Source organism: Octopus bimaculoides, chromosome 8 (assembly GCF_046866305.1).
Source record: "Octopus bimaculoides isolate indiv1 chromosome 8, ASM4686630v1, whole genome shotgun sequence".
Taxonomy (NCBI): Eukaryota; Metazoa; Mollusca; class Cephalopoda; order Octopoda; family Octopodidae; genus Octopus; species Octopus bimaculoides.
Window position 1 is genome coordinate 55341802 of NC_142935.1, and position 27997 is coordinate 55369798.

General features: G+C 37.7%; 1 protein-coding gene across 3 annotated transcripts; it reads right to left on the reverse strand.

Moving 5' to 3' along the window:
• Window positions 1-100: 100 nt before the first annotated feature.
• On the reverse strand, window positions 101-27970 carry LOC106874429 (armadillo-like helical domain containing protein 1). 3 transcript variants are annotated; one of them, XM_014922159.3, is made up of 12 exons: window positions 27661-27970; window positions 24363-24431; window positions 23546-23712; window positions 20447-20643; window positions 19306-19390; window positions 18219-18335; window positions 13716-13794; window positions 9300-9345; window positions 6451-6534; window positions 3049-3126; window positions 2097-2178; window positions 101-197 (listed from the first exon to the last, which is right to left on the reverse strand). In XM_014922159.3, exons 1-12 carry the CDS (start codon window positions 27864-27866, stop codon window positions 172-174), a joined length of 1236 nt encoding a protein of 411 aa, XP_014777645.1. In that variant the 5' UTR covers window positions 27867-27970; the 3' UTR covers window positions 101-171. The 3 variants fall into 3 exon arrangements, with proteins under 3 accessions (XP_014777645.1, XP_014777647.1, XP_014777646.1); XM_014922161.3 differs by lacking the exon at window positions 18219-18335 and having other exon boundaries at window positions 27661-27952; XM_014922160.3 differs by lacking the exon at window positions 6451-6534 and having other exon boundaries at window positions 27661-27952.
• Between the last annotated feature and the right edge of the window lie 27 nt (window positions 27971-27997).

Below are 27997 nucleotides of genomic sequence, written 5' to 3' on the forward strand. Positions count from 1 at the left end.
GGGGAAAAGAAAAGCGAGGTGTATGGCATACATAGATTCTTCATTTCTCAGAACATTACCATTTAGACAGCACAAGCGATTAGAAAAAATAAATAAAAAATTTTTTTCTGAATTTTATTTTAGTTTATTTTCTCATGCCTGTTTTTTTCTGCTGTTCTTCTGTACCAGTCTTCATGGTTCTTTTCTCTTGCTTTCCACTAGAGAAAAAAAAAAAAGAAAGAAAGAAAATTTTTTTTAAATAATACAAATAATGATTCTTTCTAATTTTGGCAGAAGGCCAACAAATTTGAGGGGAAGCAGAAAGTCAATTACATTAACCCCAGTGTACAACTGGTACTTATTTTGTCAATGCTATGGGGAAGAAAGGCAATGTTCACATCTACAGGATTTGAACTCAAAACATAAAATACCAGAAGAAAGCATTTCATCTGACATGCTAATGATTCTGCCAGCTTGCTACCTTAATAATTATAATAATAATAATCCTTTCTACTAAAGGCACAAGGCCTGAAATTTTGGTGGAGAGGAGACTAGTTGATTACATTGATGCCAGTGATTTACTTAATTTATTGACCCCGGAAGGATGAAAAGCAAAGCTGACCTCGGCGGAATTTGCACTCAAAACATAAGGGCAGATGAGATGCCGCTAAGCATATTGCCCAGTGTGCTAATGATTCTGCCAGCTCACCGCCTTAATAATAATAATAATAATAATAATAATAATAATAATAATAATAATAATCCTTTCTACTATAGGCACAAGACCTGGATTTTCTGTGGAGGGGGACAGTCATTCACATTGACTCCAGTACTCAACTGGTACTTAATCTATCAACCCCGAAAGGATCGAAGGCAAAGTCAACCTCAGCAGAAAATAATAATAATAATAATAATAATAATAATAATAATAAATGCTCGGATGCAGTACCAGGCACTGGCTCTCATGGCTTCTGATCTTAATTAATTGGAAGTGTTATCATGTACATGTTTTGTCTTGGTGTAAAAGATGGGCTACAGCAAATATTCTGTTCAATACCACAGATCTGCTTGTCAGTTGCTTGACCTTAACCAGTTGAGCATGTCCCTTGGTGGCTGACGATGTGTGCATCTCTGATCATGAGCAGAAGTAGTGGGGGAGCATCATAGCCATTTGTTGGGAGGAATTCTTTGGGGTTTGGATAATTCACCATAGGAAACATTGGTGTTTTGCTCAACATCCTTAAACAAACCTTATTCAGGGACCTTTTGAGCGGGATGGGCTACTTAACCTGAAGAAAATTCTAACTGGGCCCCACCTGCAAGGTCATGCGCTGTTTATCTTGATATGAGATCACTATGTCGCACACATATGATTGTGATGCATGTGCCTGGTGTACCCTTATCAGACGGGTAGTCATGATGGGTATAATGGGCTTCGTATATTTTACCCCTGGTTCTCATGGCTTCTGATCTTAACTGATTGAAAGTGTTATCATGTACATGTTTTGTCTTGGTGTAAAAGATGGGTTACAGCAAATATTCTGCTCAATACCACAGATTTGCTTGTCAGTTGCTTGACCTTAACCAGTTGAGCATGTCCATTAGAGGCTGACAATATGTGCATCTCTGATCATGAACAGGAGCATCATAGCCATGTGTTGAGAGGAATTCTTTGGGGTTTGAATAATTCACCTCTGGAAACATGGGTGTGTTTTTTCATCATCCTTAAACAACCCTTGTTCAGGGACCTGTTGAGTGGGCTGGGCTACTCAACCTGAAGAAAATTCTAACTGGGCCCCACCTGCAAGGTCATGCACTGTGTATCTTGATATGATATCATGTTGCACACATGTAGCTGTGATGCATGTGCCTGGTGTACCCTTATCAGACAGGTAGTCATGATGGGTATATTGGGCTTTGTATATTTATACCCCAGTGTGACAAAGAGTTTTCATTCTTGGAGAGTTTTCTATTTCTTACTTCATTGCAGAAGACAAAGTGTAAAGGGACGTAACTAAATACCACAAAACATTTAGTCCAGCACTGGCTTTTTCTGCCTTTCTAAGGGTTTTGCCTTCACTAAATATATCAAATTAACTATTGTAAGATATACTCACTTAAATGTGTATTGCCTCTGATATTCTCTAATGTATCCACTTGACTAACACAGAGATTCTGGTAGAGAATGTTAGGGGATGACTGAAAGTTACAAAAAGATGAAAAAATTTTACATAGTAAGTACATTGTAGCTGTTACTATAAAAACTGGTTAATACATATGTAACTATAGTAACTAATATGATATAGTTTGGAATATATAGAATTAACTAGTTGCTTTGACAAAACCCAAAAGGGCAGAAATCTACCTGTATGATCCCCATCACGATTGCTACTGATGTAGTTTTATGTTATTTAACCTTTTAGAATTTAATCCGGCCGTATCCAGCCAAAATATTCTACATGTTTTATGTTAAATCTGGCCAGATCCAACCTTTCACACCTACCCCACAATGTCATTCTATAAATATACAAACACACCAATGAAATCTTGAAACTACAAGATAATGCATGATTAATTCAAATTGATGTGAACAAACAAGCAATATACTGGACAAAGAAACCTGAATGCTAAAGGGTTAATTCAGTATGTCCATAAGAGATATTATCTCTGGACAAATACCGTAGTTAATTTGGCTTTCTATGATGTGTCTGAATTAAATATGATATTCAGTTTGCTATTTTAATATAATACTGCTTCAGCTGCACATCATGAAAAATTTATTAGTTTTGTGTACACCTTTCTATGTTCGATTGGACAGAATGGCTTTTGATGACATTCATTTGAGTCCAACAATGCAATACTGATCCAACATCTGAGACAGAGTAGCCGTTACACACATAATTATCTTAAACCACATGGTAAAGGCCAACCATCTGTAATCTAAGTAATTTTTCAAAAAAATGGGGTCCATTAAAGTCACAGAAGAAAGTCATTTGTTCTTGTGAAACGAAATAAAAATTTCAAATTAACTCACGGTAAAAAAAACCCAAAAAAACTAGAGCAACATACCATTAGAACATTGTAAAGTTCATCTCCAAGGACATCTTTGATCTTTACTGCTTGTTCTGGAAATGTCTTGGCAAAGTGCTAGAAATAGAAATAAATATTTCCCTAATCTGAAGACGAATGAACATTTAATAGACATGGGCATGCATGACTCTAAACTGAAATACCTGGGATTGTAGATGATAATTTTTTTTTACTAAAGTCACAAGGCCTAAAATGATGACGATGGTAATAATAATAATAATAATAATAATAATAATAATAATAATAATAATAATAATAATAATAATAATAATAATCTTCTCTACTAAAAGCACAAGACCTGAAATTTTGTGGGAGAGGAGACTAGTCAATTACATAGACCCCAGTGTTTTACTGGTACTTAATTTATCAGCCCTGAAAGGATGAAAGGCAAAGTCCAACCTCAGCGGAATTTGAATTGAGAATGTAAAAACAGATGAAATGCCGCTAGGCATTTTGCTCAGCTTGCTAATGATTCTACCAGCTTGCTGCCTTAAATGATAATAATCCTTTCTATTAAAGGTACAAAGCCTGAAATTTTGGGGAAGGTGGGGGGGGGGGGCTAGTCGATTACATCAGCCCCAGTGTTTTACTGGTACTTAATTTATCAACCCCAAAAGGATGAAAGGCAAACTCCAACCTCGGTGGAATTTGAACCCAGAATGCAAAGATGGACAAAATGCCACAAAACATTCTGCCTGGTATGCTAACGATTCTGCCTACACCAACTGCTGCTGCAAAGAAAAGAAAATTAATTGCAAAGACAAAAGCACATGAAAAATTAGCTAGCAGATGGGAACAGAAACCTCTGCATGGCAAGTATGTGGCTCGTAGCAAACAAGCTGATGTCGACCAGAAACACATGCATCAATAGTTATGAAGCTCAGGGCTAAAAGCAGAGAGTGAAGATAGCTGCTCAAGACCAAAGCTTATTAACCCAGAACTACCAAGCCAATGTGATAAAAAATGGAGCTGACCTAAAATGTCGATTCTGTAACAATGAGATTGAAACTATAGACCACCTAATCTCAGGGTGTCGACTCTTAGCACCTGTAGAATATAAAGCATGCCTTCACAGATGTACCAGTACTTCAGGAGATAAGTATCATTGTCTGACAATGCAGCAGGTAATACTGATTCTAGTATACAGATGACTATGATTCAAAACAAGATTCCATGAGCTGAAGACAGAAGTATTTATAATTCAAAGCTAAGCTATCAGAGACTTAAAACATTTTAAAAGAGAAGACTAATCACCTGTATTTGACTGGTACTTATTTTATCAACCCTGAAAGGATGAAGGGCAAAGTTGACCTTGGCAGAATTTAAACTTAGGATGTGAAAAGCTGCAAGGAATACTTACTGCTAAGCATTTTGTCTGGCATGCTAACAATTCTGCCTGCTTGCTGCAGAAATCTTAAAACTTATAATGCTAACATTCATGGTATCATGACACATTTCTCAAGAAAGTGTAACTAAATATAATTAATTTATTAGTAGTAAATTACTAAATTACTGTATATGTGTTTAGAGTGTATAGGAGAGTTAGAGTCTGAGAAGGAGCTTAAGTTCAGTTGCTGCGAAGGATGTAGAATATAATGTTTCTGTCACTTTCCTTACTATTCGACTGAGAGTGAAGAAGAGAGAGCTAGAAAGGAGGGGAGAGAGAGAGAGAGAGAGAGAGAGAGAGAGAGAGAGAGAGAGAGACAGACAGACAGACAGACAGACAGACAGGCAGACAGACAGACAAACAGACAGACAGACAGGCAGGCAGGCAAGCAGGCAGACAGAAAGACAGGCAGGCAGGCAGGCAGGCAAGCAGAAAGTGTCTGATGCTTTGACTCCAATCAAGCAAATGACAAAATGATCAAAATGAAAGAGGTGGTGTCAACAATAAAGAGAAGGGGCAATAGGAGAAACCGTCTAAGAAGATCAGAAGCTTAGGGATATGGGGAGGCAAAGGGGAAGGGAGTTGGAATTAGGAAAAAGTGAAAAGAACCAATGGGTGATGCAGAGTACAGGCATAGATATGTGGTTCAAAATCCACCATATACTTTGGATGAGTATTTTCAACCATAGTCTTTGGTTAGGGGTGATGTGGTCACAGAAATTGTCTGACAGCCATAACTGGGTTCTCCTGCTTGTGTGGCATGGTGCCGAATCCTGTGTTCAGACATAGGGTCTTCCAACAGCCACCCTATTGACCCAGGACAACACTATCTCCTCCAGACAATTGAAATAGGCCTCTGTGTTGAGTCTGAGGCCATGTGAGAAGATGAATCATTCCAAAACTAGTGATCACTTCAGACACCATAATGTTGGTTGGATGTTTGATTTTTATCACTCTCAGTACATGTCCTCAAATTGCACCATCTTCAGATTGACATCCAAACACTTTGAAATAGTTACATTGGAGCTTCCAGCATGAATGCCAAGCAGTACAGCATGTTGTTTCCAAATTTCTGGCAGATTGAATTGTGTCATGATGCTGTTTTTTTCACAGACAGTGCCCAACTGACCCTACTATACCGCATAGCTGACAAAATCGAAAACAGACAACGTGCATGCACAAAATTAAAACTATAAAATGGCAACAATTTACCCATTGCACCCTGTATATATGTATGCATATATATATATATATATATATATATATATATATCATCATCATCATCATCATCATCATCCTCATCATCATCATTAATGTCTTCTTTCGGATTTGTCTTTTACAAACGATATGTATGTTTGTATGTATGTTTGTATGTATGTATGTGTGTGTGCATATATATGTATGTACATGCTTATGCATAAGTATGTATGCATTTAGTGTTTGTATTTGTGTCCACCACCACTTGACAGCCAGTAGCACTGTTGGTTTGTTTACATTCATGTAACTTAGCAGTTCAGAAAACTCAGATAATAGAATAAGTACCAAATAAATACTGGGATTGATTTGTTTAGCTAAGCCCTTCAAGGCAGTGCCCCAGCATGGCTGCAGTCCAATGACTGAAACAAGTAAAAGATAAAAGATGGTCTTGGTGCCTTTCACTAAAGATACAGTATGGTTATGTGGCAAAGTTGGTGCTTAGTAGACCAGGCAAATGTTTTGTTAATTTGATTAAATTGCAAACTTAGAATTAACCCTATACCATTTAAACTGACCCTACCCGGCCAAAATAATCAATCTTTTTTTATGTTCAAACTGGCCAGATTCAGCCTCTCACACCTACCCTTAATGTCATACTAAAAATAAACAATCATATCATTGAAATCTTGATGGTACAAGATAACGCATGATAACACATAACAATGTGAATAAATAAGTATTACATTTGACAGCTTAATATGAATGGTAAGAGGTTAAAGGTGAAAGACTTATCATACCTGAAGTGCTAATGAGCAATGTCTTTGACATTCTGCACTGCCTGGGTTACTAATTCCGTTCAGTAGCTTTGGTATTACTTCTAACTTAGAAGAAGAAAGAGGAACATCAATCAGGTGTTTGGCTGTTAAATTTTTAATTATTTCAAATACAATAATTAACATTCAAACATGTTTCCATGAAATAATTCTTTTTCTATAACTATTTTAAAGTGCTGATCTCTAAGTGTGGAGAAAGACATGAAAGGCATGGCCATTGAGTCTCACAGAGGTGATGACAAGTTATCAGGACCTTTGGTGATTTGCTGTGCTTGTGAAGACATGTCAAGCCAAGTGAGATCATAGTCGTGGCCAGTGTTGCTAACATGTAAAAGGCACCCATGCTAGCGTGCTAGTGACACATAAAAGGTATCTCTGCCTTTGACACATAAAAGGCACTTGTGCCGGAGACATGTAAATGGCACCTGTGTCGGTGACATGTTAAAGGCACCCGTGCTAGTGATATGTAAAAGATACCCTCTACACTCTTGGAGTGGTTGGTGCTAGGAGGGTTATCCAGCTGTAGAAACCAAGCCAAACCAGACTGGAGATTGGAACAGCTCTTTGGCTTACCAGTTCCAGCCAAACTGTCTAACCCATGCTTGCATGGAGTACAAATGCTAAATGACGACGATGATGACAGCGATGCTGACTTAAGTCAAAGTAACTTGTCTCTAGGCTAGGCTTGGCTGAATTTACTTGTCTCTAGGCTAAACCAATAATAACCATTCCCAGTTCTGTACGTCCAGCATTATAGCATGATGCTTAACACTTTTACTATGAATTCTCTGAGGAGCCATGAGGGCAAAAAATAAAGTCACAAATGAATGAGAATGAGAAAGTAGCCGATAAACAGACATAAATAAATTTGAATTCAAAACAATCGCGGGAATCACGACTGATAATGCCTGATGGTATAGATATTGGAACTACAGTGCAATATGAGCTCTGACGCAGCAGCAGCAGCGAGCTGGCAGAATAGTTATCACTCCAGGAAGAAATGCTACTAAACATTTCATCTGTTTTCATGTTCTGGGTTAAAATCCCACCAAGGTTAATTAGTCTTTCATCTTTTCAGGGTTGATAAAGTAAGTCCCGGTCAAACATTGGGGGTTGATATAACTGGTTTCTCCCTCCTCTTCAAAACTGCTGGACCTGTGCTAAAATTTGATACCATTATTGTATGTATATATGGTGCAGGAATGGCTGTATGATTAAGAAGTTCACTTCAAGCTATGCATTTTAAGGTTTGGTGCTACTGTAGTGGACCTTGGGTAAGAGTGTTCTACTATAACTTAGAGTCAACCAATAACCTTGTAAGGGAATAATGTAGACAAAAATTACAGAAAGCCATATGTCTGCTTGTATGTTTATGCATATGTGTGTGTGTGTGTGTGTGTGTGTGTGTGTGTGTGTGTGTGTGTGTGTGTGATCATGTGGTCACAGAAGCACTTCTGTCTAATAATGTGAAACCCAGCATGTTCCCTCATGCACCTTGGCTAGCAGGGTACATTTTATTGTGGTACCAACACAAGGTATACAAAGAGATAGAATTAAGTAATTAGACTATTGAAATTAAGTCGATTACATCGACCTCAGTGCATAACTGGTACTTATTCTATCGACCCCCGAAAGAGTGAAAGGCAAAGTCGACCTCAGCGGTATTTGAACTCAGAACGTAGCGGCAGATGAAATACCGCTAAGCATTTCGCCTGGCGTGCTAACGCTTCTGCCAGCTCGCCGCCTTGCAAAGTGGATGTTTTCTAGGTTTACAATTTTAAGTTCAAATGTTGCTATGATCAACTTCGCTTTTCCTCCTTTTAAGGTCCATAAAATAAGTACCAGCTGAGCTCTGAGGTCAATGTAATCAACTAGTCACCTCCCCCAAAATTTTAGGCTTTAGTAGAGAGTTATTAAGAAGGTAGAGTGTGATTTGTGACAGATTTGTCTGCTATTTCTTAAAGATCAGGCAACCATGTAAAAGTTTCCTTACAGGCTCATCATGTAATCTCTGTTATTATATTGTTTAGCCGCAGGTCAACCTTTGAGGCGTCCCAACCATGACCAACCTTTTTTAGTTTAATGATATGTAGGTCTGCATTACCCAAAGGCTCTTTTTCTTTCACAACACAGTAATGTATGAGTTGAGGGCAACTTGGCATCTATTTCTAGCAGGTCCTGTTACTACATAGATGCTCCCTTGCTGGTCTGATGGCAACTGTAGGCAGCCTTGAATGACAGCCCTGTTGTTGCAGGTGATATTTACAGATGGTGTTGGTGATGATGATGATGATGATGATGATGATGATGAGGAGGAGGAGGAGGAGGAGGAGGAGGAGGAGGAGGAGGAGGAGGTGGAGGTTGGTGATGACAACAACGACAATAGTATTAGCAGTGACAGTGCTGATGGTATTGATGGTGTTAGCAATAGTGGTACTGAAGATTATTGTTGTTGGTGTTGTTGTTGGTGGTGGTGGTGGTGGTGACAGTGAGGATGGCAATGATGATGATAATGATGATGATGGTGATGATGATGACTATGAAGATGACAATGACTATGGCAGAGGAGGTTGGAGTAGTGGCAGTGGAGGTTGGAGTAGTGGCAGTGGAGGTTGGAGTAGTAGCAGTGGAGGTTGGAGTAGTGGCAGTGGAGGTGGCAGTAAAGTTATTGAAGATGACAATGACCTTAACAGTGATAACAATGTCATTGTTGTTATTGTTAGTGGTGGTGGTGGCGGAGGTGGTGGTGGCGGAGGTGGTGGTGGTAGCGGCGGTGATAATAACTGATGATGATGCATATCTTAAGTACTTACTTGAATCAATTTTTTTGCAACCTCTTCATTATCTTCCACCACAATTCTGTAATTAAAGGATCGGGTATAAAAGGTGAGCGTAAAGGTGAGCAAATTGACAGATGCGTGTGTGTGTGTGTGTGTGTGTGTGTGTGTGTGTAACTGTATAGTATAATGACTATATGTGTGATTGTGTGTCTGTGTCATTCATGTTGTTTAACCCCAAGCCAGCCTTGATCATGTAAACCTATGATCAAAAGTATTCCAACAATGACCATCTTGTCTTTTTCCTAGGCACAGCACACACATAGGACAACATTACTTAATGTTTCCTTTTTTCCAAAGATGGTTAGAGTGTGGTTTGGGGGTGATTGGGCTGTTATCTCAAGCAGGTTGAGTAAAGGTATCATCATTGGCTTGTGTGTGTGTGTGTGTGTGTGTGTGTGTGTGTGTGTGTGTGTGTAATTATATTTGAGTGTTTATGTATATGACATATATGTGAGGAATATTTGTGTATGTATATTTACGTATATAGCTTAGATAAATGTATGTGAGTGCATATGTGTATGTGTGTATGTGTGTGTGTCTGTGCCATGTATTTTCTTTCTCTTAAAGACTTAAAAAGTCCATGCCCATATATGGGCATGAACACAGAGAATTACAGAGTTTGAGTAATTTGAGTAATGGCCTATGATTCAACAGCATCATAATGTGTCATTTCTCAAAATATTTAATGATCTTCAAACAAGTGGTTTGCCTCTGGTGGTGAATTTACCATTAAAAGCAGACAATTTCTTCTTAGTTAGACAAAGTTAAAGAACATGTGTATGGTTTTATTTTACTTTTAATGTTTTAGCCAGAAGACAAAGGATAAGGATCATAAAACTTACCAGGCCTTCAGCACTGGAGGAGTAAAGGGAAGAAGATGACCTCGAGTTAAAACGTGGCCCAAATGCTTACAACAGCATGAACTTCAATACAGTTACCTAAGAGTCAAGTGGTGGTGTTAAATTGGGGGACCGATTAATTGGCTGTGTGATAAGTAGCTTGCTTGCCAACCACATGGTTCCAGGTTCAGTTCCACTGCGTAGCATCTTGGGCAAGTGTCTTCTACTATAGCCCGGGCCGACCAAAGCCTTGTGAGTGGATTTGGTAGACGGAAACTGAAAGAAGCCCGTCGTATATATGTATATATATATGTATGTGTGTGTGTCTGTGTTTGTCCCCCTAGCATTGCTTGACCACTGATGCTGGTGTGTTTTTGTCCCCGTCACTTAGCAGTTTGGCAAAAGAGACTGATAGAGTAAGTACTGGGCTTACAAAGAATAAGTCCCGGGGTTGATTTGCTCGACTAAAGGCGGTGCTCCAGCATGGCTGCAGTCAAATGACTGAAACAAGTAAAAGTGTAAAAGAGAGTATAAGCACACGCTTGGTTGTGTGGTTAGGAAGTTCTGTTTTTTTCTTATGACTCATTCGCTGTTCACTTTCCTGGGTGAGTGTGTGCATTATCCTATGTATTTCATATGCACTTTTGTTTACCTTTTCTTATTTCTTTATTGCCTACAAGGGGCTAAACATAGAGGGGACAAACAAGGACAGACAGAGGGATTAAGTCGATTACATCGACCCCAGTGCGTCGACCTCGGCAGAATTTGAACTCAGAACGTAACGGCAGACGAAATGCCGCTAAGCATTTCGCCCAGTGTACTAACGATTTTGCCAGCTCGCCGCCTTTGTTTACCTTTTCTGATGAGTTGTAGTGCACCTGAGGAGCATTGTGTACAATAAGATCCATATCATCATCATCATCATCATCATCATCATCATCATTATCATCATCATCATCATAATAATAATAATAATAATAATAATAATAATAATAATAATAATAATAATAATAATAATAATAATAATAATAATAATAATAATAATAATAATAATAATAATAATAATGATGATAAGGCAGCAAGCTGGTAGAATCATTAGCACGCCAGACAAAATGCTTAGCAGTATTTCATCTGTCTTCATGTTCTGGGTTCAAATTCCACTGAGGTCAATTTTGCTTTTATTCTTTCGGAGTCTATAAATTAGGTACCAGTGAAGCACTGGGGTCAATGTAATTGACTAGTCCCCTTCACCCAAATTTCTGGCCTTGTGCCTTTAGTAGAAAGGATTATTATTATTCTTCAGTAATCTTATTTTTATAACGTGCTTTCACTTCACTACCGAGCGCAGCACTGTGTGTCTTGGGTATGTGCTGTGGTTTGTTGTGATGCTCTTATTTTTACTGTATTGAAAGTGTTTTACGCAGGATATGCACACTGCCTGGTAGTGCTATTTTCTGTATGTTATATATACTTGTAAGTCCTGGAGTTTCTGTTATGAATCTGTCTGAATATTTTTTTATCATACATTATTATTACCTTCACCTTAGCAAAGGCAAGGGTATTGTTTTCAGTCATGTTTGTTTGTTTGTCCGTGGACAAGATATTTCAAGAACCACTGGATGGATTCGGATGAAACTTTCAGGGATGTCTGGCCTTGTGACTGGCACGAACTTATTAGATGTTGGGATAGAACTGGTACTGGACAAGGATTTTTGATAATTTTTCCAGTGTTTTTACTTAATTTCTGAGAGTTCATTTTTAGTATTCTCGTTTGTGAGAGCAGTTGAGTGTATTTCAGATATTCTCATTTTAAAAATCATCTCTGGATAATTGTTGAGAGGTCATTGGTGTTGCTTTGGTGGAGGTTTGCGCTCTCTGAGTACTCTTGTTATTTTTATAATTATTATTATTATGTTGTTTTTTTTTTTCTTCTTTCTTCAAACTTTTTTCCATTTCTCGCCGAGTGTTTTCCGTACACCTAGGGCAGAGAAGCTCGTTGTATGCATTCCCAGTTTACACACACAAATTCACAAGTAAAATATGTATTTTTAAAAAATTAATAAATAAATAAATTCATGAATGGATGTTGTTTTCACAGCAATAATGTTCTTCTCAGAACATGAGTCATTCCAGTTAACACAATTTTTTGCACTTCCTGTAGGGATGGTAAGCCTGGTATCATTTTCAAATAGGATTCAGTACCTTTTTTTATCATTCCTAGAGATCCTACAATCACTGGTACAGTAGTCGCCTTGAGATGCCACATTGTTTCAATTTCTATTAGCAAGTCTTTATATTTACTGATCTTGTCAAATTCTTTCGCCTCTATATTGTAATCACAAGGAATACTCATGTCAATTAATAAACGCATCTTTTTTGTCTGATCTTTTATAATAATATCCGGTTTATTAGCTTTTATAGTTTTATCGGTATGTACAGGGAAGTCCCAGAGAACCGACACATTTTCTCCCTCAGTCACAGCTTCAGGATGGTGTTTATACCATTTGTCAGTGGTTTTGATTTTATAATGCCGACATATTGTCCAGTGTAAATACTAGCCAACTCTGTCATGTCTTGCTTTATATTCTACAGTGTTTCTCAATCATTTTTTACCTGTGGGTCCATTTGATTCCAGTTTCACTCTATCAGACCCTCCAAGCCATTCGATGTTAAAAAATTCCAGTTATATTTTTATAATTAAATATTATTAGGAATTGTATTAAAATAATTATTAAAATATTTTGTGTATTGTGAAAATATAACTAATTTATTAGATAAATTTTAACAAAATCTCATATAGACCCTCAAGGGCCATTTGGACCCTGGTTGAGAACCAGTGACTTAGATTATCCTTCGTTTCTTCAAGATGGTAGAGTACGTTTTTGAAGAAGATTTGGCTGTAATTTCCAGCAGGTCGAGTGACCATTTAGATGTGCCTTCTATCCTTCTAGATGGTACAAGTCCAATTTTGGAGAAGATCAAGCAACCATTGATTTATGTTGTTTGTGTTATTATTGTTACTTGTGTTATTACACTTTTGCACTTTTACTTGTTTCAGTCATTTGACTGTGGCCATGCTGGAGCACCACCTTTAGTAGAGCAAATCAACCCCAGGACTTATTCTTTTGTAAGCCTAGTACTTATTCTATCGGTCTCTTTTGCCGAACCGCTAAGTTACGGGGACGTAAACACACCAGCATCAGTTGTCAAGCGATGTTGGGGAGATAAACACAGACACACAAACACAGACACATACATATATATATATATATATATATATATATATATATATATATATATATATATATATACATATATACGACGGGCTTCTTTCAGTTTCCGTCTACCAAATCCACTCACAGGGCTTTGGTTAGCCTGAGACTATAGTAGAAGACACTTGCCCAAGGTGCTACGCAGTGGGACTGAACCCGGAACTATGTGGTTGGTAAGCAAGCTACTTACCACACAGCGACTCTTACGCCTATATTGTTTATATTGCTGTCATTGTTGTTGTTGTTAAATAAGACCCCTAAAGCAAGGAAGTCCTTACCCTATAGCTTTAGCAGCTGCTGCCTGTTGGATGTGGATATGGGAAGGCGTCGTTACTGACAGACTCGACTTCATCGGATCTACAAAAGAAACGTTATTTTATCGTGGACAAACTTGGATTTTGCAACTACAACCTCAACGTTTAAAATAATGAACATCAATACCACCAGTTATCACTACCACCACCACCATCACTGCAGCAACTTAAAGCAACCACATCACTATGACTATTACCATTACCACCGCTACCACCAGAACATGCGTCCTTGCAGTTGCTCAACCTGCTAGAAATAACAGGCAAACTTCCCTCAAATTGCTTACCTCATCAGCAGGTAGTGATTTGAAGAAGGTTTGACTATTATTGATGGACTGATATTTCTTAATCACTTGATCTAGCAATCTTTTAATTAGTCTTCCACACACCATGACCACCACCACCACCACATCAAATCTGACATTTTTACCACGTCAATATAGGAAACCTTCTCCAAACTTATGTTATTTCTCACTCTTTACCACTAGGTGGCTCTCCTCAAACACTGTGTAACACGATTTTCGTCCTAGGATAGCAACAGTTATTTCCTATTTGCTGACCCCTAGAAAGTATAACCAATGGCTAATATTCCCTTCAAACTTTACACTTGTTACATTTATTCAAACCCCAAAGAATCCCTCTCAACACATGGCTATGGTGCTCCCCTGCTACTCCTGCTTATGATGAGAGATGCACATACTGTCAGCCACTAAAGGACATACTCAAGTGGTTAAGGTCAAGCAACTAACAAGCAAATCTGTGGTATTGAACAGAATATTTGTTATAACAATATTTCTGCTTCAGCAACTCAGTGCTGAATGTGTCTGAAATGTAATAGAAAATAGGTCAGTTTCAAAACATTCATGTCCAGGTCACAAAAGTAAAGTTTGAAGGGAAAATAGGTCAAATTCAAAACATTGATGCCTAGGTCACAAAAGTAAAGTTTAAAGGGAAAATAGGTCAAGTCACAAAAGTAAAGTTTAAAGGGAAAATAGGTCAAGTCACAAAAGTAAAGTCTAAAGGGAAAATAGGTCAAGTCACAAAAGTAAAGTTTAAAGGGAAAATAGGTCAAGTCACAAAAGTAAAGTTTAAAGGGAAAATAAGTCAGATTCAAAATGTTCATGTCCAGGTCACAAAAGTAAAGTTTGAAGGGAAAATAAGTCAGGTCACAAAATAGGTCCAGGTCACAAAAGTAAAGTTTAAAGGGAAAGTAGGTCAGATTCAAAACGTTCATGTTCAGGTAAAGTTTGAAGGGAAAATAGGTCAGATTCAAAACATTGATGTCTAGGTCACAAAAGTAAGGTTTGAAGGGAAAATAGGTCAGATTCAAAACATTCATGTCCAAATCTAAGTAAAGTTTGAAAAGAAAATAAGTCAGATTCAAAACATTCATATCCAGGTCACAAAAGTAAAGTTTGAAGGGAAAATAGGTCAGGTCACAAAAGTAAAGTTTAAAAGGAAAATAGGTTAGATTCAAAACATTCATGTCCAAGTCACAAAAGTAAAGTTTGAAGGGAAAATAGGTCAGGTCACGAAAGTAAAGTTTGGAGGGAAAATAAGTCAAATTCAAAACATTCGTATCCTGGTCACAAAAGTAAAGTTTAAAGGGAAAATAGGTCAGGTTGCAAAATAGGTCCAGGTCACAAAAGTAAAGTTTGAAGGGAAAATAGGTCAGATTCAAAACATTGATGTCTAGGTCACAAAAGTAAAATTTGAAAGGAAAATAAGCCATTTGAAACCATTGATGACCAGATCACAAAAGTAAAGTTTGAAGGGAACAGACAGACAAGCAAATAGGAAATGACATTTACTAACCAAAGAGAAAACAAATTTTAATATCATTACACAATGTTATCTTTCTCCTCATCACTCTTTCATGCTCCTTCTCTCGCTTCTTTTTTTCCCTATCAATCCTTTACTTAGAATTGGCTCAATTCAATTCAGTTATCAAGTGCTTTCATGGCTTCATAGAAAGCCAAGTTCATGGGGGAAAATATAGTGGGTTGGGCCTCCTCACCAATGAGTCAACTAGTTTTGTCCTACTTTTGTCTTTCCAGTGTGACTCTTATTAAAATTAAATAGCTAATTCTCAATGATCTGGTCTACAATGCCATCAGTAACTCATATAATGTGGTGAGGTTCCTAACTGTAAACTGTAGGATGTACTTTCATAATTTTCAAAAGCTTTGTTAATTTTAAACACTGAGAACAAATGTTATCATGGGATTGAGAAATGTAACAGGAAAATACTCCAGTGCTTCCTTCCTTTGATTTTTTTACGAGGAGATGTCATGGATAGGGAGCCAACAAAGCAATAATTCCAAAATATATTAGGGACAATAATGAAAATAGATATTTCATTCTAAAGTAACAAAAACAAAACAAAATATTAACCCTTTAGCGTTTAGATTTGTCTGTCAAATGTAATGCTTATTTATTTACATTGATTAGAATTAGTCATGCCTTACTTTACATATGCATATATATATATATATATATATATATATATATATATATATATATATTGATACGAAGGACAACAAAAGAAAGAAAGAGACTTCGATATTATGTAAATAGAGGAATTTATCTGTAAAAATATGTGACACTTATTTGGTAGCCATGATAAAACTCCGAGTTTCGGATGCCAGGGTGGGAGCCCACGCCAACATCTCTTCATTTATCCGGCCATTGAAAATTCCTGTGAAAAAATCTGTTGAATAAGTGTCACATATTTTTACAGATATATATATATATATATATATATATATATATATATATATATATATATATATATATATATATATATATATATATATATATGTATATATATATATATATATATATATATATATATATATATATATATATATATATATATATATATATATGTACATATACGTAGGAGTGGGTTGGAGGCTCAACCTTCCAAGTTCTTTTACAGGGCTTAGAAAAACTGGAGGATCACTGCAAAAATTGTGTGAATCTGAGAGGGGAATATTTTGGATAAAATCATAATTAACTGATCCTCCTGCATTTTCTTTTGCTCAAAGCCAGGAACTTTTCAGCACCCTCTCGTATATGTATGTGTGTATATATATGTGTGTGTGTATGTATGTGTATATATATATATATATATATATATATATATATATATCTTTATGCTTATGTACAGATGTATATGTGTGTGTGTGTGTGTTTGTGCACATCATATGATGATTGTAAATGAACATCTTTGCCAGTCGAGCAAAACTGTTTGCGTCTGGTCTTCCATGAAAAACATGTCTGGTCATGGAGAAATATTACCTTATTTGGAAACAGATGAGGGTTGGCAACAGGAAGAGCATCTGGTTGTACAAAATCTGCTTCAAGGAATTCTGTCTGACCCATGCAAGCATGAAAAAGTGGATGTTAAAAGATGATGATGATGATGATTTGGAGTTCAAAACCTGCCAAAGTTTTTCTTTTCTTTTCTTTTTTTTTTTTTTTTGCGGTGGATTAGCAGAACAGATAAAGTGTCAGACAAAATGCACTGAATGATTTAATCCTAGTTCTCAACTGAAAGCATATTTAGGTCAACTTCAACTTTTCTTCTTCTGATATTGATAAAATAAAGTACCAAGTCAAATACAGGGGATCAATATAGTGGACCATACCTTCCACTAGGGTGTAGTCCACTAACAAACAAAACGAATAAAACTTGTATACATTCATTAGTAAACATAATTAGTAAACTGAACAATAGTTCTAATAATTAGTTAAGTAAATAGGCACAGGTATGGCTGTGTGGTTATGACGTTTGCTTCTCAACCACTTAGTTCTGGATTCAATTCCATAGAGTGGTACTTGGCGCAAATGTCTTCTACTATAGCGCCAACTCAGCCAAAGCCTCGTGAGTAGATTTGATAGTCAGAGACTGAAAGAAAGCTCATCATGTGTGTGTGTGTGTGCAAGTGTGTGTATACAAATGCATATCTCCCCTTTTTCTTAGCTCTCCTGTGTGAACTTTCTGTCCAGCAGTCGCCATGATAGATCGCTGACCACAACATTCAAATTTTTTTTCTCCTTGTTTTTCTCCTTATTCTTTCTGTTGAAGAGCATAGCTCGAAACGTTAAAGACTTTCTCTATTCCCGAGCGTTAAACTAATACATCCTTTTGTTGTTTACACCACCTGTCCTCGTCTGTTGTTGTTCTTTTCGAAACTTATATATATATATATATATATATGTATGTGTACATATATGAGGAGGTGCTGAAAAGTTCCTGACTTTTCAGCACCCATCCCGTTGAAAATGTTTGACTCTATGTCTGTATTAGAAACCAATATTTCAAAGTTGATAACAAGTGCAATTGAACTGATTATAATCACGCTCCACTACGCAAATCTGTCAGATCCTTCTGTGCTTGATCAACAGAAACTGAAGGCAAGTAAATATTACAAAATAATGGTAACATGCTCACAGTCAGCTTACCTATGACAGAATCTGGTATAGCCAGCCACCTAGTTTCTGGACCCAAAAGATTGATAAGACCTGTAAGAATCTGATCGGTAAGCTTGGAGCCTATTAATTCTTTAATATAATTTGTGACTGAAGAGAAAGAAGATTAGAAATAATTTTTTTTAACCAAATACAAAAATTTAAAGACAAAACTGACTGTTATATATAAGTGGTTCACACACATTTAAGGGCTGCTGCCCCCTTGACACCCAGGTCACATTCCTAGCACTACCATCCAAACTAACCATCACAAACATAGACCTCTTTCTGAAGCAAATTCAAGGCAACCGTATTTCACAAATAAAACTTAACCTAATGAACCCATCGTTTTGTTGTTTTTACATGAATCGCGACCCCATTATCACCCCACTTTTTACATGAATTGCTCCCCCATTATTACCCCACTTTTCTTCAACACCCCCTTGGAACTTTCCACCACCCCCAGAGGGAGCAATACTGCCCACTTTGAGAACCACTGTTATATGGAGTAAATACTAGCAATATATATATGGAGTAAATACTAGCAATATATATATGGAGTAAATACTAGCAATTTTTTAGTTCTTTTTGTTTCTTTTTCATATATTCTAGTAATGTCTTCTTTTTTAGTCATAGTGTATCTGGAACTAAATGAAGTAATTTTTCTTTCCTTATTAAGATGGTAAGGTGTAGGTTGTGATTTAAGGGAGATGTGGTTGCTATGTCTTTGCAGGCCAAGCAACCAGATATACGCTCTGTAGACATAACTGCAAAAAATAAGTCATATACTCCTCAAATCAAACCCTATCATCTTAAAATAAAGGCTACAATGGATAATGTAAGTTTTTCTATGTTTCCAGCACTTAGAAAAATGTTGGAATGGTCATGGCTGGAACAACTTTGATCATTGGTTTCTTCGATCACAGCTGACCTTAACAACATCAACAACTCTTGTATCAGGAAAGAACTTGATGGTATTATTTCTGAATTTCTGAACATATTTGTGGGGGATTACAGAGGGGGGGGGAGAACAATTAAGGGTTAATGAAAGAAAAAAATAAGAATGTTGGCCCTAACTTACCTTCATACTGTACCTCCAAGTGTAATGTCTTCAACAGGGTCAGCAAGGGTTCCACTAGCGAGGGAAGGGTAGTTTTTATAGCAGGCTGTAGAATGAGAATGAAACATAGCTGAAACATTCACTCATACTCAAATGATGAGTGTAAGGAGTATAGTAAAGTGACCTTTAGCACTGCATGAGTGGAGGAGCTCGAGTATGAGAGAAATCACTTACTGCAATTTACTGACCTACTCTTTGGCAGCAAACAGTGATTAAATAGTTGGTGACCACAGGCGTGGCTGTGTGGTAAGAAATTGGCTTCCCAACCACATGGTTCTGGGTTCAGTCGCACTGCATGGCACCTTGGGCAAGTGCCTTCTACTATAAGCCTTGGGCTATCCAAAGCCTCGTGAGTGAATTTGGTAGACAGAATGTGAAAGAAGCCCAATCATATATACATATATATACAAATATATATATACATACATGTATATATATATATATATATATATATATATATATATATATATATATATATATATATATATATATATATATATGTATGTATATGTATATATCTATGTGCGTGTGTCTTTGTGTCTGTGTCTGTCCCCCATCACTGTTTGACAACCGGTGTTGGCGTGTTTACATTCCCCATAACTTTACAGTTCAACATAAGAGACTGACAGAATAAGTACTAGGCGTAAAAAATAAGCCCTTCATATTACTCAATTTCATCTTACCTCACTTCTCCCCTATTCGTTCTATCTTACTCAAGTCTCACTGCACTCCAGTAGCATAGATACGGGTGGGAACCAAGGGGATGCAGCCTGGGTGATACCTTTATAGGGGATGCACTTTGGAGTTTGCTGTATAAGCCTGTATAGGGAGTGGTGGTAGTGGTGGTGGTGATGGTGGTGGTGGTGGTGGTTGGAAACAATTTCAGAGGGCATCCCAGGTAACACACATTCTAGATATGCTACTGCTCCATTCCATTGAGTAAACTGCTGCATCTCATCTTACACCACTCAGATAAGATCACTCAACTCCATAAGGCTCTAGCTCAGTTTTATCCTATTCACTCCATTCTACTCGACCTCTGCTCTACAACAAAACCAGTAAAAACAACAACAACAACAACAACAGTCAAGCAAACACACACCTGTACCAGCCTCAGGGAGTTGACAGCAATTTGTTGAGCCTTAGGAGAGGTACAAGGTAGTAGAGCAATGAGCGTCTTGTAGAGTTGAAGCTGATATTTAGGGTTTGCTTGGAATAATGACAACAACAATTGCTGACAGCTTTCTTGGGTTTCTGAGTTTTGCGACTTTGCCAGGCATTCAGCAATTGCAGCAAGTCCTGAATCAAAGATAAAATACAATGAGAGAATGAATGAAAAGATTTCAGTCTGACTAGAGGATGTATGTGTGTGCACGCACGCAAGCATGTGTATGTGCGAGTGTGTGCATCTGTGTGTTCATTCGTGCATTTTATGTTTGTTTGTCAATGCTGGCACAAGTTCAATGAAGACTTACTGAAGCAGTATTTTGATGACAGAAAGCGAAATCGTGATGGCACCTGTGCCCAGCGTTGCCTTCCTGGCACGTGAAAAGACATTCGAGCGAGATCGTTGCCAGTGCCGCTGGACTGGCTCCTGTGCAGGTGGCACGTAAAATACACCATGTTGAGCGTGGCCGTTGCCAGTACCGCCTGACTGGCCTCCGTACCGGTGGCATGTAAAAGCCCCCACTATACTCTCTGAGTGGTTGGCGTTAGGAAGGGCATCCAGCTGTAGAAACTCTGCCAAATCAGATTGGAGCCTGGTGTAGCCATCTGGTTCACCAGTCCTCAGTCAAATCGTCCAACCCATGCTAGCATGGAAAGTGGACGTTAAACGATGATGATGATGATGATGATGAATGCTCCTCCTGTCATCATCCCTTACCTGTTTAATTCTTTTTTATTTCACTAGTTTCCACAAGTGCAGAGCCATGGGACATATCATCTACATTATAAATATAACATTGCTGTCTGGCTTGGATGCCATCATACAAGGCCATGTGGAATGTAAACATTTATGTGATCACACAGACACACACCCACACATTCGCTGATCTCGAAAAAGGAGAAATAAGCTATATCAAATCTCTGAGTGAGATGTAAACAGTAGCAATATGGAATCGCAACGTATAATTGCTAACCAAGTGTGGCGTCCTATACGGGACAGTGTTACTAGCGTTTATAGCCTCAGGAAGATATCTCTTCCAGCTAATACTAATCGGACACAGAATGTGTGTTGTTAGCCAGCTGGAAGAGATGTCTTCCTGGGGCTATAAATGCCAGTAACACTGTCCTGTATAGGACACAACACTTGGTTGGCAATTATATGTTACGATATATATATATAATGACATGTGATCAGTTTGAAAAATTGCTAAGACACTAGGATATTTTCCTACTATTAACATGAAACCAATGGTAGCCTTAATTCACAAATGAATAAATCGTATCCATCAATGCAATGTTGAGTGCTCGTATTCATCATTCGACATTTGCGTGTGTATGTATATATATATATATATATATATATATAACTTTTTAAGTGATAAACTATAGATTTTCTATAGAATTCAGAGCCAACATTCTAAGTTTTGATGCTTTGTGTACAAATACATTTATGTAAATAATGCAATTGAAGATAATAAAAACAGGTAATGGGTGTATATACATATTTCAAGAGTTATTGCTCTTTGATCAGCACCAAATCCAACCCATGAATTATCTACAAATGTATTGCCTAAATATCCACAAAGTTTAGCGGTGTAATGCTATTAGATAGACAAATTTACATACCAAATATATTCCTGGCAACTGGAACATGAATATTACTTACTAGCAAGGGCACAATATTTCAATTGCAACCAAAATATTCTACCAAGTCAGTATTGTGTCTTACTTTTTGTTTGTGTGTGTGAGTATTTATATACAGTGGTGCCATTTAATTTAAGAACACTAGTATACTAATGTTAAAACGGCATTTTTTATACATTCAAGTTGTAAATTGTGAACTAAGATGTATATCAAAATGAGGAAAATTTCACAGGCTTTAATATGGGTATACAATTTCATAGTCTAACATCAACATATTAATTTCAAATTAAAAATAAACTTTATTTTGTGTAATTTAGGAACGATTTGCAAAATTTCATGATGATGATGATGATGATGATGATGATGATGATGAGGAGGAGGAGGAGGAGGAGGAGGAGGAGGAAGAGGGGGAGGAGGGGGAAGTGATGATAGTGATGATGATGATGATGACAATGATGATCATGAAGAAGACAGTGATGATAATGATGTTGATGATGATGATGATGATGATGATGATGATGATGATGATGATGATGATGATGATGACAATGATGATGATGGCATGGTGATAGTGGTGGTGGTGGTGGCGGTGTTGGTCATTGTTGTTGTCATTGTACTTGGTGGTTGCAGTTATTGATGACGCCAATCACTTAAGAACATTCCATCGTTTGAAAGTTGTTCTAAAAACTACAGCAATCCAAGAAGGTGTGCTAGGAAGGATCTGCTGTTGGACAATCAGGAAATGGTAAACATCACCATCATCATCACCAGCATCATCATCACACCACAACAATCACTACCAATGTTCACTACCATCACCACCAATACCACCACTACCATCACTTCCGATATTCTTATTACATCATCACTGCCACCACCACCACCACCACCATAATCATTATCACCATCGCCACAACATTCACATTACATCACCACCACCACCACCACCATCACTACTCTCTTTATCCTCACTATCACTATGACTACTATTGACTACCACTCCCGTTACTGTTACAACCATGGTCTTGCAGTTCAGAAGTTATCTTCCTAACCATATGTTCAGTTATCCTGCATGGCACCTTGAGCATGATAGATAGATAGGTAGATATATATATATATATATATATATAGAGAGAGAGAGAGAGAGAGAGATAGATAGGAAGGTATATATATATATATATATATATATATATATATATATATATAAACATGATGGGATTCTTTCAGTCTCCTTCTACGAAATTCAATCACAGAGCTTTTGTTGGCCAGGAGCTATACTAGAAGAAACTTGCCCAAGATGATGCACAGTGGAGCTGAACCGGAAACCATGAGGTTTGGAAGCAAATTTCTTAGCCACACAGCCATATATATATTTGGACTATGAACTCACCGTAACTTTCACAAATTAATTCTTTGTATTTGCGACCAGCATTGGAGATACTCTGTAAGCAGATCATAGCCTTGGTTTTGTGATTATTTGACAGTTGGAATAAACGAAGGACTGCAATCAAAGTGAAAATTCCACCAATTTCAATGAATTCAGTCATATACTGATGCCTGCAACAATAATCACAGTAATAATGATAATCCTTAATATGGCCACAAGGCCTGAAATGTGAAACAAACAGGTTAACGGGGTAAATTGATCCTGGAAGAATGGTAGTTGGTACTTGAACTCAGAACATAAGATGTGATACCACAAAGCATTTTGATCTCAGCTGAAATCATCATCATCATCAACAACATCATCATCACCATCAAGTGAGTCTCTACATGGTCACCCAACTCAAAAAATACATCTGCATTGGAAAAGAGGTAACCGTTGCACCAATGTCTGAATCAACTCGTGACATTATGTGTATATATAAACATACATAAAGACACAAACATACAACAGCACACACATAAATGCATTCACTCAACTTCACATACAAATGCACACTCACACACACACACATTCACACATACATATGCACAAACATGCTTTACTGATTCCGCCAATCCCTGCCATAACACACAATAATGATAAGTTCTAATTTATGCATAAAGCCAGCAATTAAGCAGGAAGGGGCTTGATCTCAGAACGGATTGGCATAGAGAGGAAGGAGATAACTGAAGACACTACTTCTCTCCCTTCTTTCTTTCAAGAATGTTCTTATACTTGCATACACACAAACATGATAGTAAATAACAAACATGCTTCTTACCCACAGGAGGCTGATAAAAATATATTGATACTGTCCAGCTGTTCTGAGAGTGCTGTCCCAAACATGTATCTGAGGTGAACTAAGGAAATTCAATGTCATACATATGATGGATATAAATGATATATGAGCATAAGCAACAAGACATATCTGAGTATATTGTGTGAGTGGATATGTGTGTGTGTGTGCGCGCGCGCGCATGCATGTGTTTTGTTTACTTGTTTCAGTCACTGGACTGTAGCCGTACTGGGGCACTGCCTTGAAGGATTTTGATTGAATGAAACAACTCCAGTACGTACGTACGTACGTACGTACGTACGTACGTACGCATGCATGTATGTGTGTGTGTGTGTATGCATGCACACACACACACACATACATACATATTTAGAAAAAGAGAACTTAAGATAACGGAATATGTGCTTTCCATTGACGAAAATCAACAGTGAACAGATATTCACGATCGAGTCCGCCAGAATGAATTAAGAATGAATAGTTACGTTAATATTTAGATTCAAGAAGGCGGTGCGCTGGCAGAAACATTAGCACGCTGGGCGAAATGCTTATTTCGTCTGCCGCTACCTTCTGAGTTCAAACCTCGACCGCCGAGGTCGACTTTGCCTTTCATCCTTTAGCAGTCGATTAAATAAGTACTAGTTACGCACTGGGGTTGATGTAATCGACTTAATCTCTTTGTCTGGCCTTTTTTGTCCCCTCTATGGGTATTAAAGAAATAAATATTTAGATTCAGGAAGGTGGCGAGGTGGCAGAAACGTTAGCACGCCGGGCGAAATTCTTAGCGGTATTTCGTCTGTCTTTACGTTCTGAGTTCAAATTCCGCCGACATCGACTTCGTCTTTCATGTTTTCAGGGTTGATAAATTAAGTACCAGTTGCGTACTGGTCTATCTAATCGACTGCCCCCCCCCCTCCTCCCAAATTTCGGGCCTTGTGCCTAGAATAGAAAAGAATGTTTAGATTCAGGCTATTCTCCTTGAATCCATGAAGCAAGGGAAATAACTTCTAACAAGTTAATCCTCTTCTAATAGAAGTTATTCCCCTTGATAAAGTCTTTGTTTTCTATATGAGTACTATTACGTAAATGATCAGAGCAGATCTTTATCATATGACCTTACCTTATTTTTTTTCTTCCCCCAATGAGATGACAGTAAGTACACGAGGACTTTTAACCTTTAAGAGTACAGTCTTCACGCATCGGTGGAAACCATTCACCAAATGCATTGAGTTTTGTTAAACAAAAGTTCAACGTATTTACTAAACTAAGAACCGCAAGCTTTACTTATAAGCTTCCATCAAATGGTATTTCTTAGGTAAAATACGAGTTATTGGACAACCTGTTCATGGATCATTAGGAGAAATCTCTTGATGGCTTTTTACTATGTTTGTAGAAACACTCTGGTTTGCCTCAATTTCCTCTAGCTGAAGCGCCAGCTCACCTTCTAAAATTCAACTTCAGGGCGGAGTCTGACCAAAATCGGGCGTGATTGCGTGCGTGTATGCGTGCGTGTGTGTGTATGTATGTATGTATGTCATTATTCATTCCCTTTCGAAATTATCCCTAATTGTGGTATAGAGTTTTTGGCTGCTCTTTCTAGCTGGTTAGATGTCCTATTATAGGCATCTCTGTATTTTAAATGAATAAAATACATAGTCTATTTACTAATTCTTTCCTTTCGCTAGACCACTGGTAGTAGATAAAATTTCTTAAATTTTTTTTGCTATCCTATGATTTATTAATAATGATAAAATATATATATGTGTGTGAGTGTGTGTGTGTGCGCACGTCATTACTTTGCCTTTCTCTCTCCTTTTGTTCTTTTTTCCAGCACGCCCAATTGCAAATCCTTCCTCCTCCACCTTACCTCTCCTGTCAAACCTTTTTATCCCAACCAGTCGCCATGCTTGATCGCTAAATCCACAAGTTTTTGGGGTTTTTTTAAATTCTCTCTCTGTATATTTTCTCTTATTCCTTTCTGTTGAAGAGCATAGGCTCGAAACGTAAAAGAATTCCTCACTTTCCCTAGCATCAAACTAATACACTTGTTTGTTGATGTGTGCCTGCATATGTTTGGGTGTATATCTGTGTGTGTGTACGTGTGTTAGTGTGTGTGCGTGCGTGCGTGCGTATACGTACCATATACACAATACACACTCGATTGTGTACACACATCATACACAGTTTATTCGGGATAAAATGTTTGGAATGTTTTACAAAGGTTTACTGGACATACCTGCACGAGTGTGTCCCCACATCGTCTCGATTTTGTTTCCTCATCACTTTCCAAAACATGGATAGTTTTTAATGAAATTTTCTACAGATACCCTTCACATGGCGTAGATTCGGACTATGTCGGAATTTGTTGTGATTTTTTTTTCGGAAGTTGGGAGAGAAGTTTTGGATAATTCACACGAATCGATTTTCAAAAACTATGAGAGGCGTGCGTGCGTACGTGCGTGCGTGTGTCTGCTTGATATATGTACACGCGATTATGTACATATAGTATACAGATTTTACTCTGGGGAAATTCAAACGAAGGATTTGGGGAATGTTTATAGGCGTAGGAGTGGCTGTGTGGTAAGTAGATTGCTTACGAACCACATGGTTCCAGGTCCAGTCCCACTGCGTGGCACCTTGGGCAAGTGTCTTCTACTATAGCCTCGGGCCGTCCAAAGCCTTGTGAGTGGATTTGGTAGACGGAAACTGAAAGAAGCTCGTCGTATATATATATATATATATATATATATATATATATATATATATATATATATATATATATATATATATATATATATATATATGTGTGTGTGTGTGTGTGTGTGTGTGTGTGTGTGTGTGCATGTGTATGTTTGTGTGTCTGTGTTTGTCCCCCCAACATCGCTTGACAACCGATGCTGGTGTGTTTACATCCCTGTAACATAGCGGTTCGGCAAAAGAGACCGATAGAATAAGTACTAGGCTTACAAAGAATAAGTCCTGGGGTCGATTTGCTCGACTAAAAGCGGTGCTGCAGCATGGCCACGGTCAAATGACTGAAACAAGTAAAAGAGTAAGCAATCTTCCGAAAGATTGCCGTTTTACAAATATTTACTGTGACATTAGTCCATTGGATTTGGAAAATGTGGGTTTGCGTTTGCTTTGCCCTTTCTACGATGTCAAGGCGTGTGTGTCTGTGTGCTTAACGTATGAGTATAGGTATGTGCATTGCGCGCGTATGTTTGAACTGGTGCTGTGCATGTGTGAGACATATCGTTGGAAAAAGCTATCAATCATTAAAGGATACGAAAGACGGAGCCATGCACTGATACGAGCCAACATCAAACTGGCCCCTTCAGCGAACTGCATTTCCAGTTCAGGTCCAGTTTTGTTTTTGTTTTGCTGGATAAAACAATTAAGGATTTTCTTTCGTGTGGCTTCATCTCCCTTATCCCACTCTTTGAACAAATCAAACACTCTGTTGATCTGGGCTTCTTGATTAGCTGGTCTCATAGCGTGTGACTGTGTCTGTTTGTTAGTAGTCTTCCATGTTAGCTTTTGCTCGAGAGAGTTGCACTGCTACAGTTACTTTGAACAGTTGCTAGGCAACTGTTGTCAATATACAAATATTCGTGCGACCGATT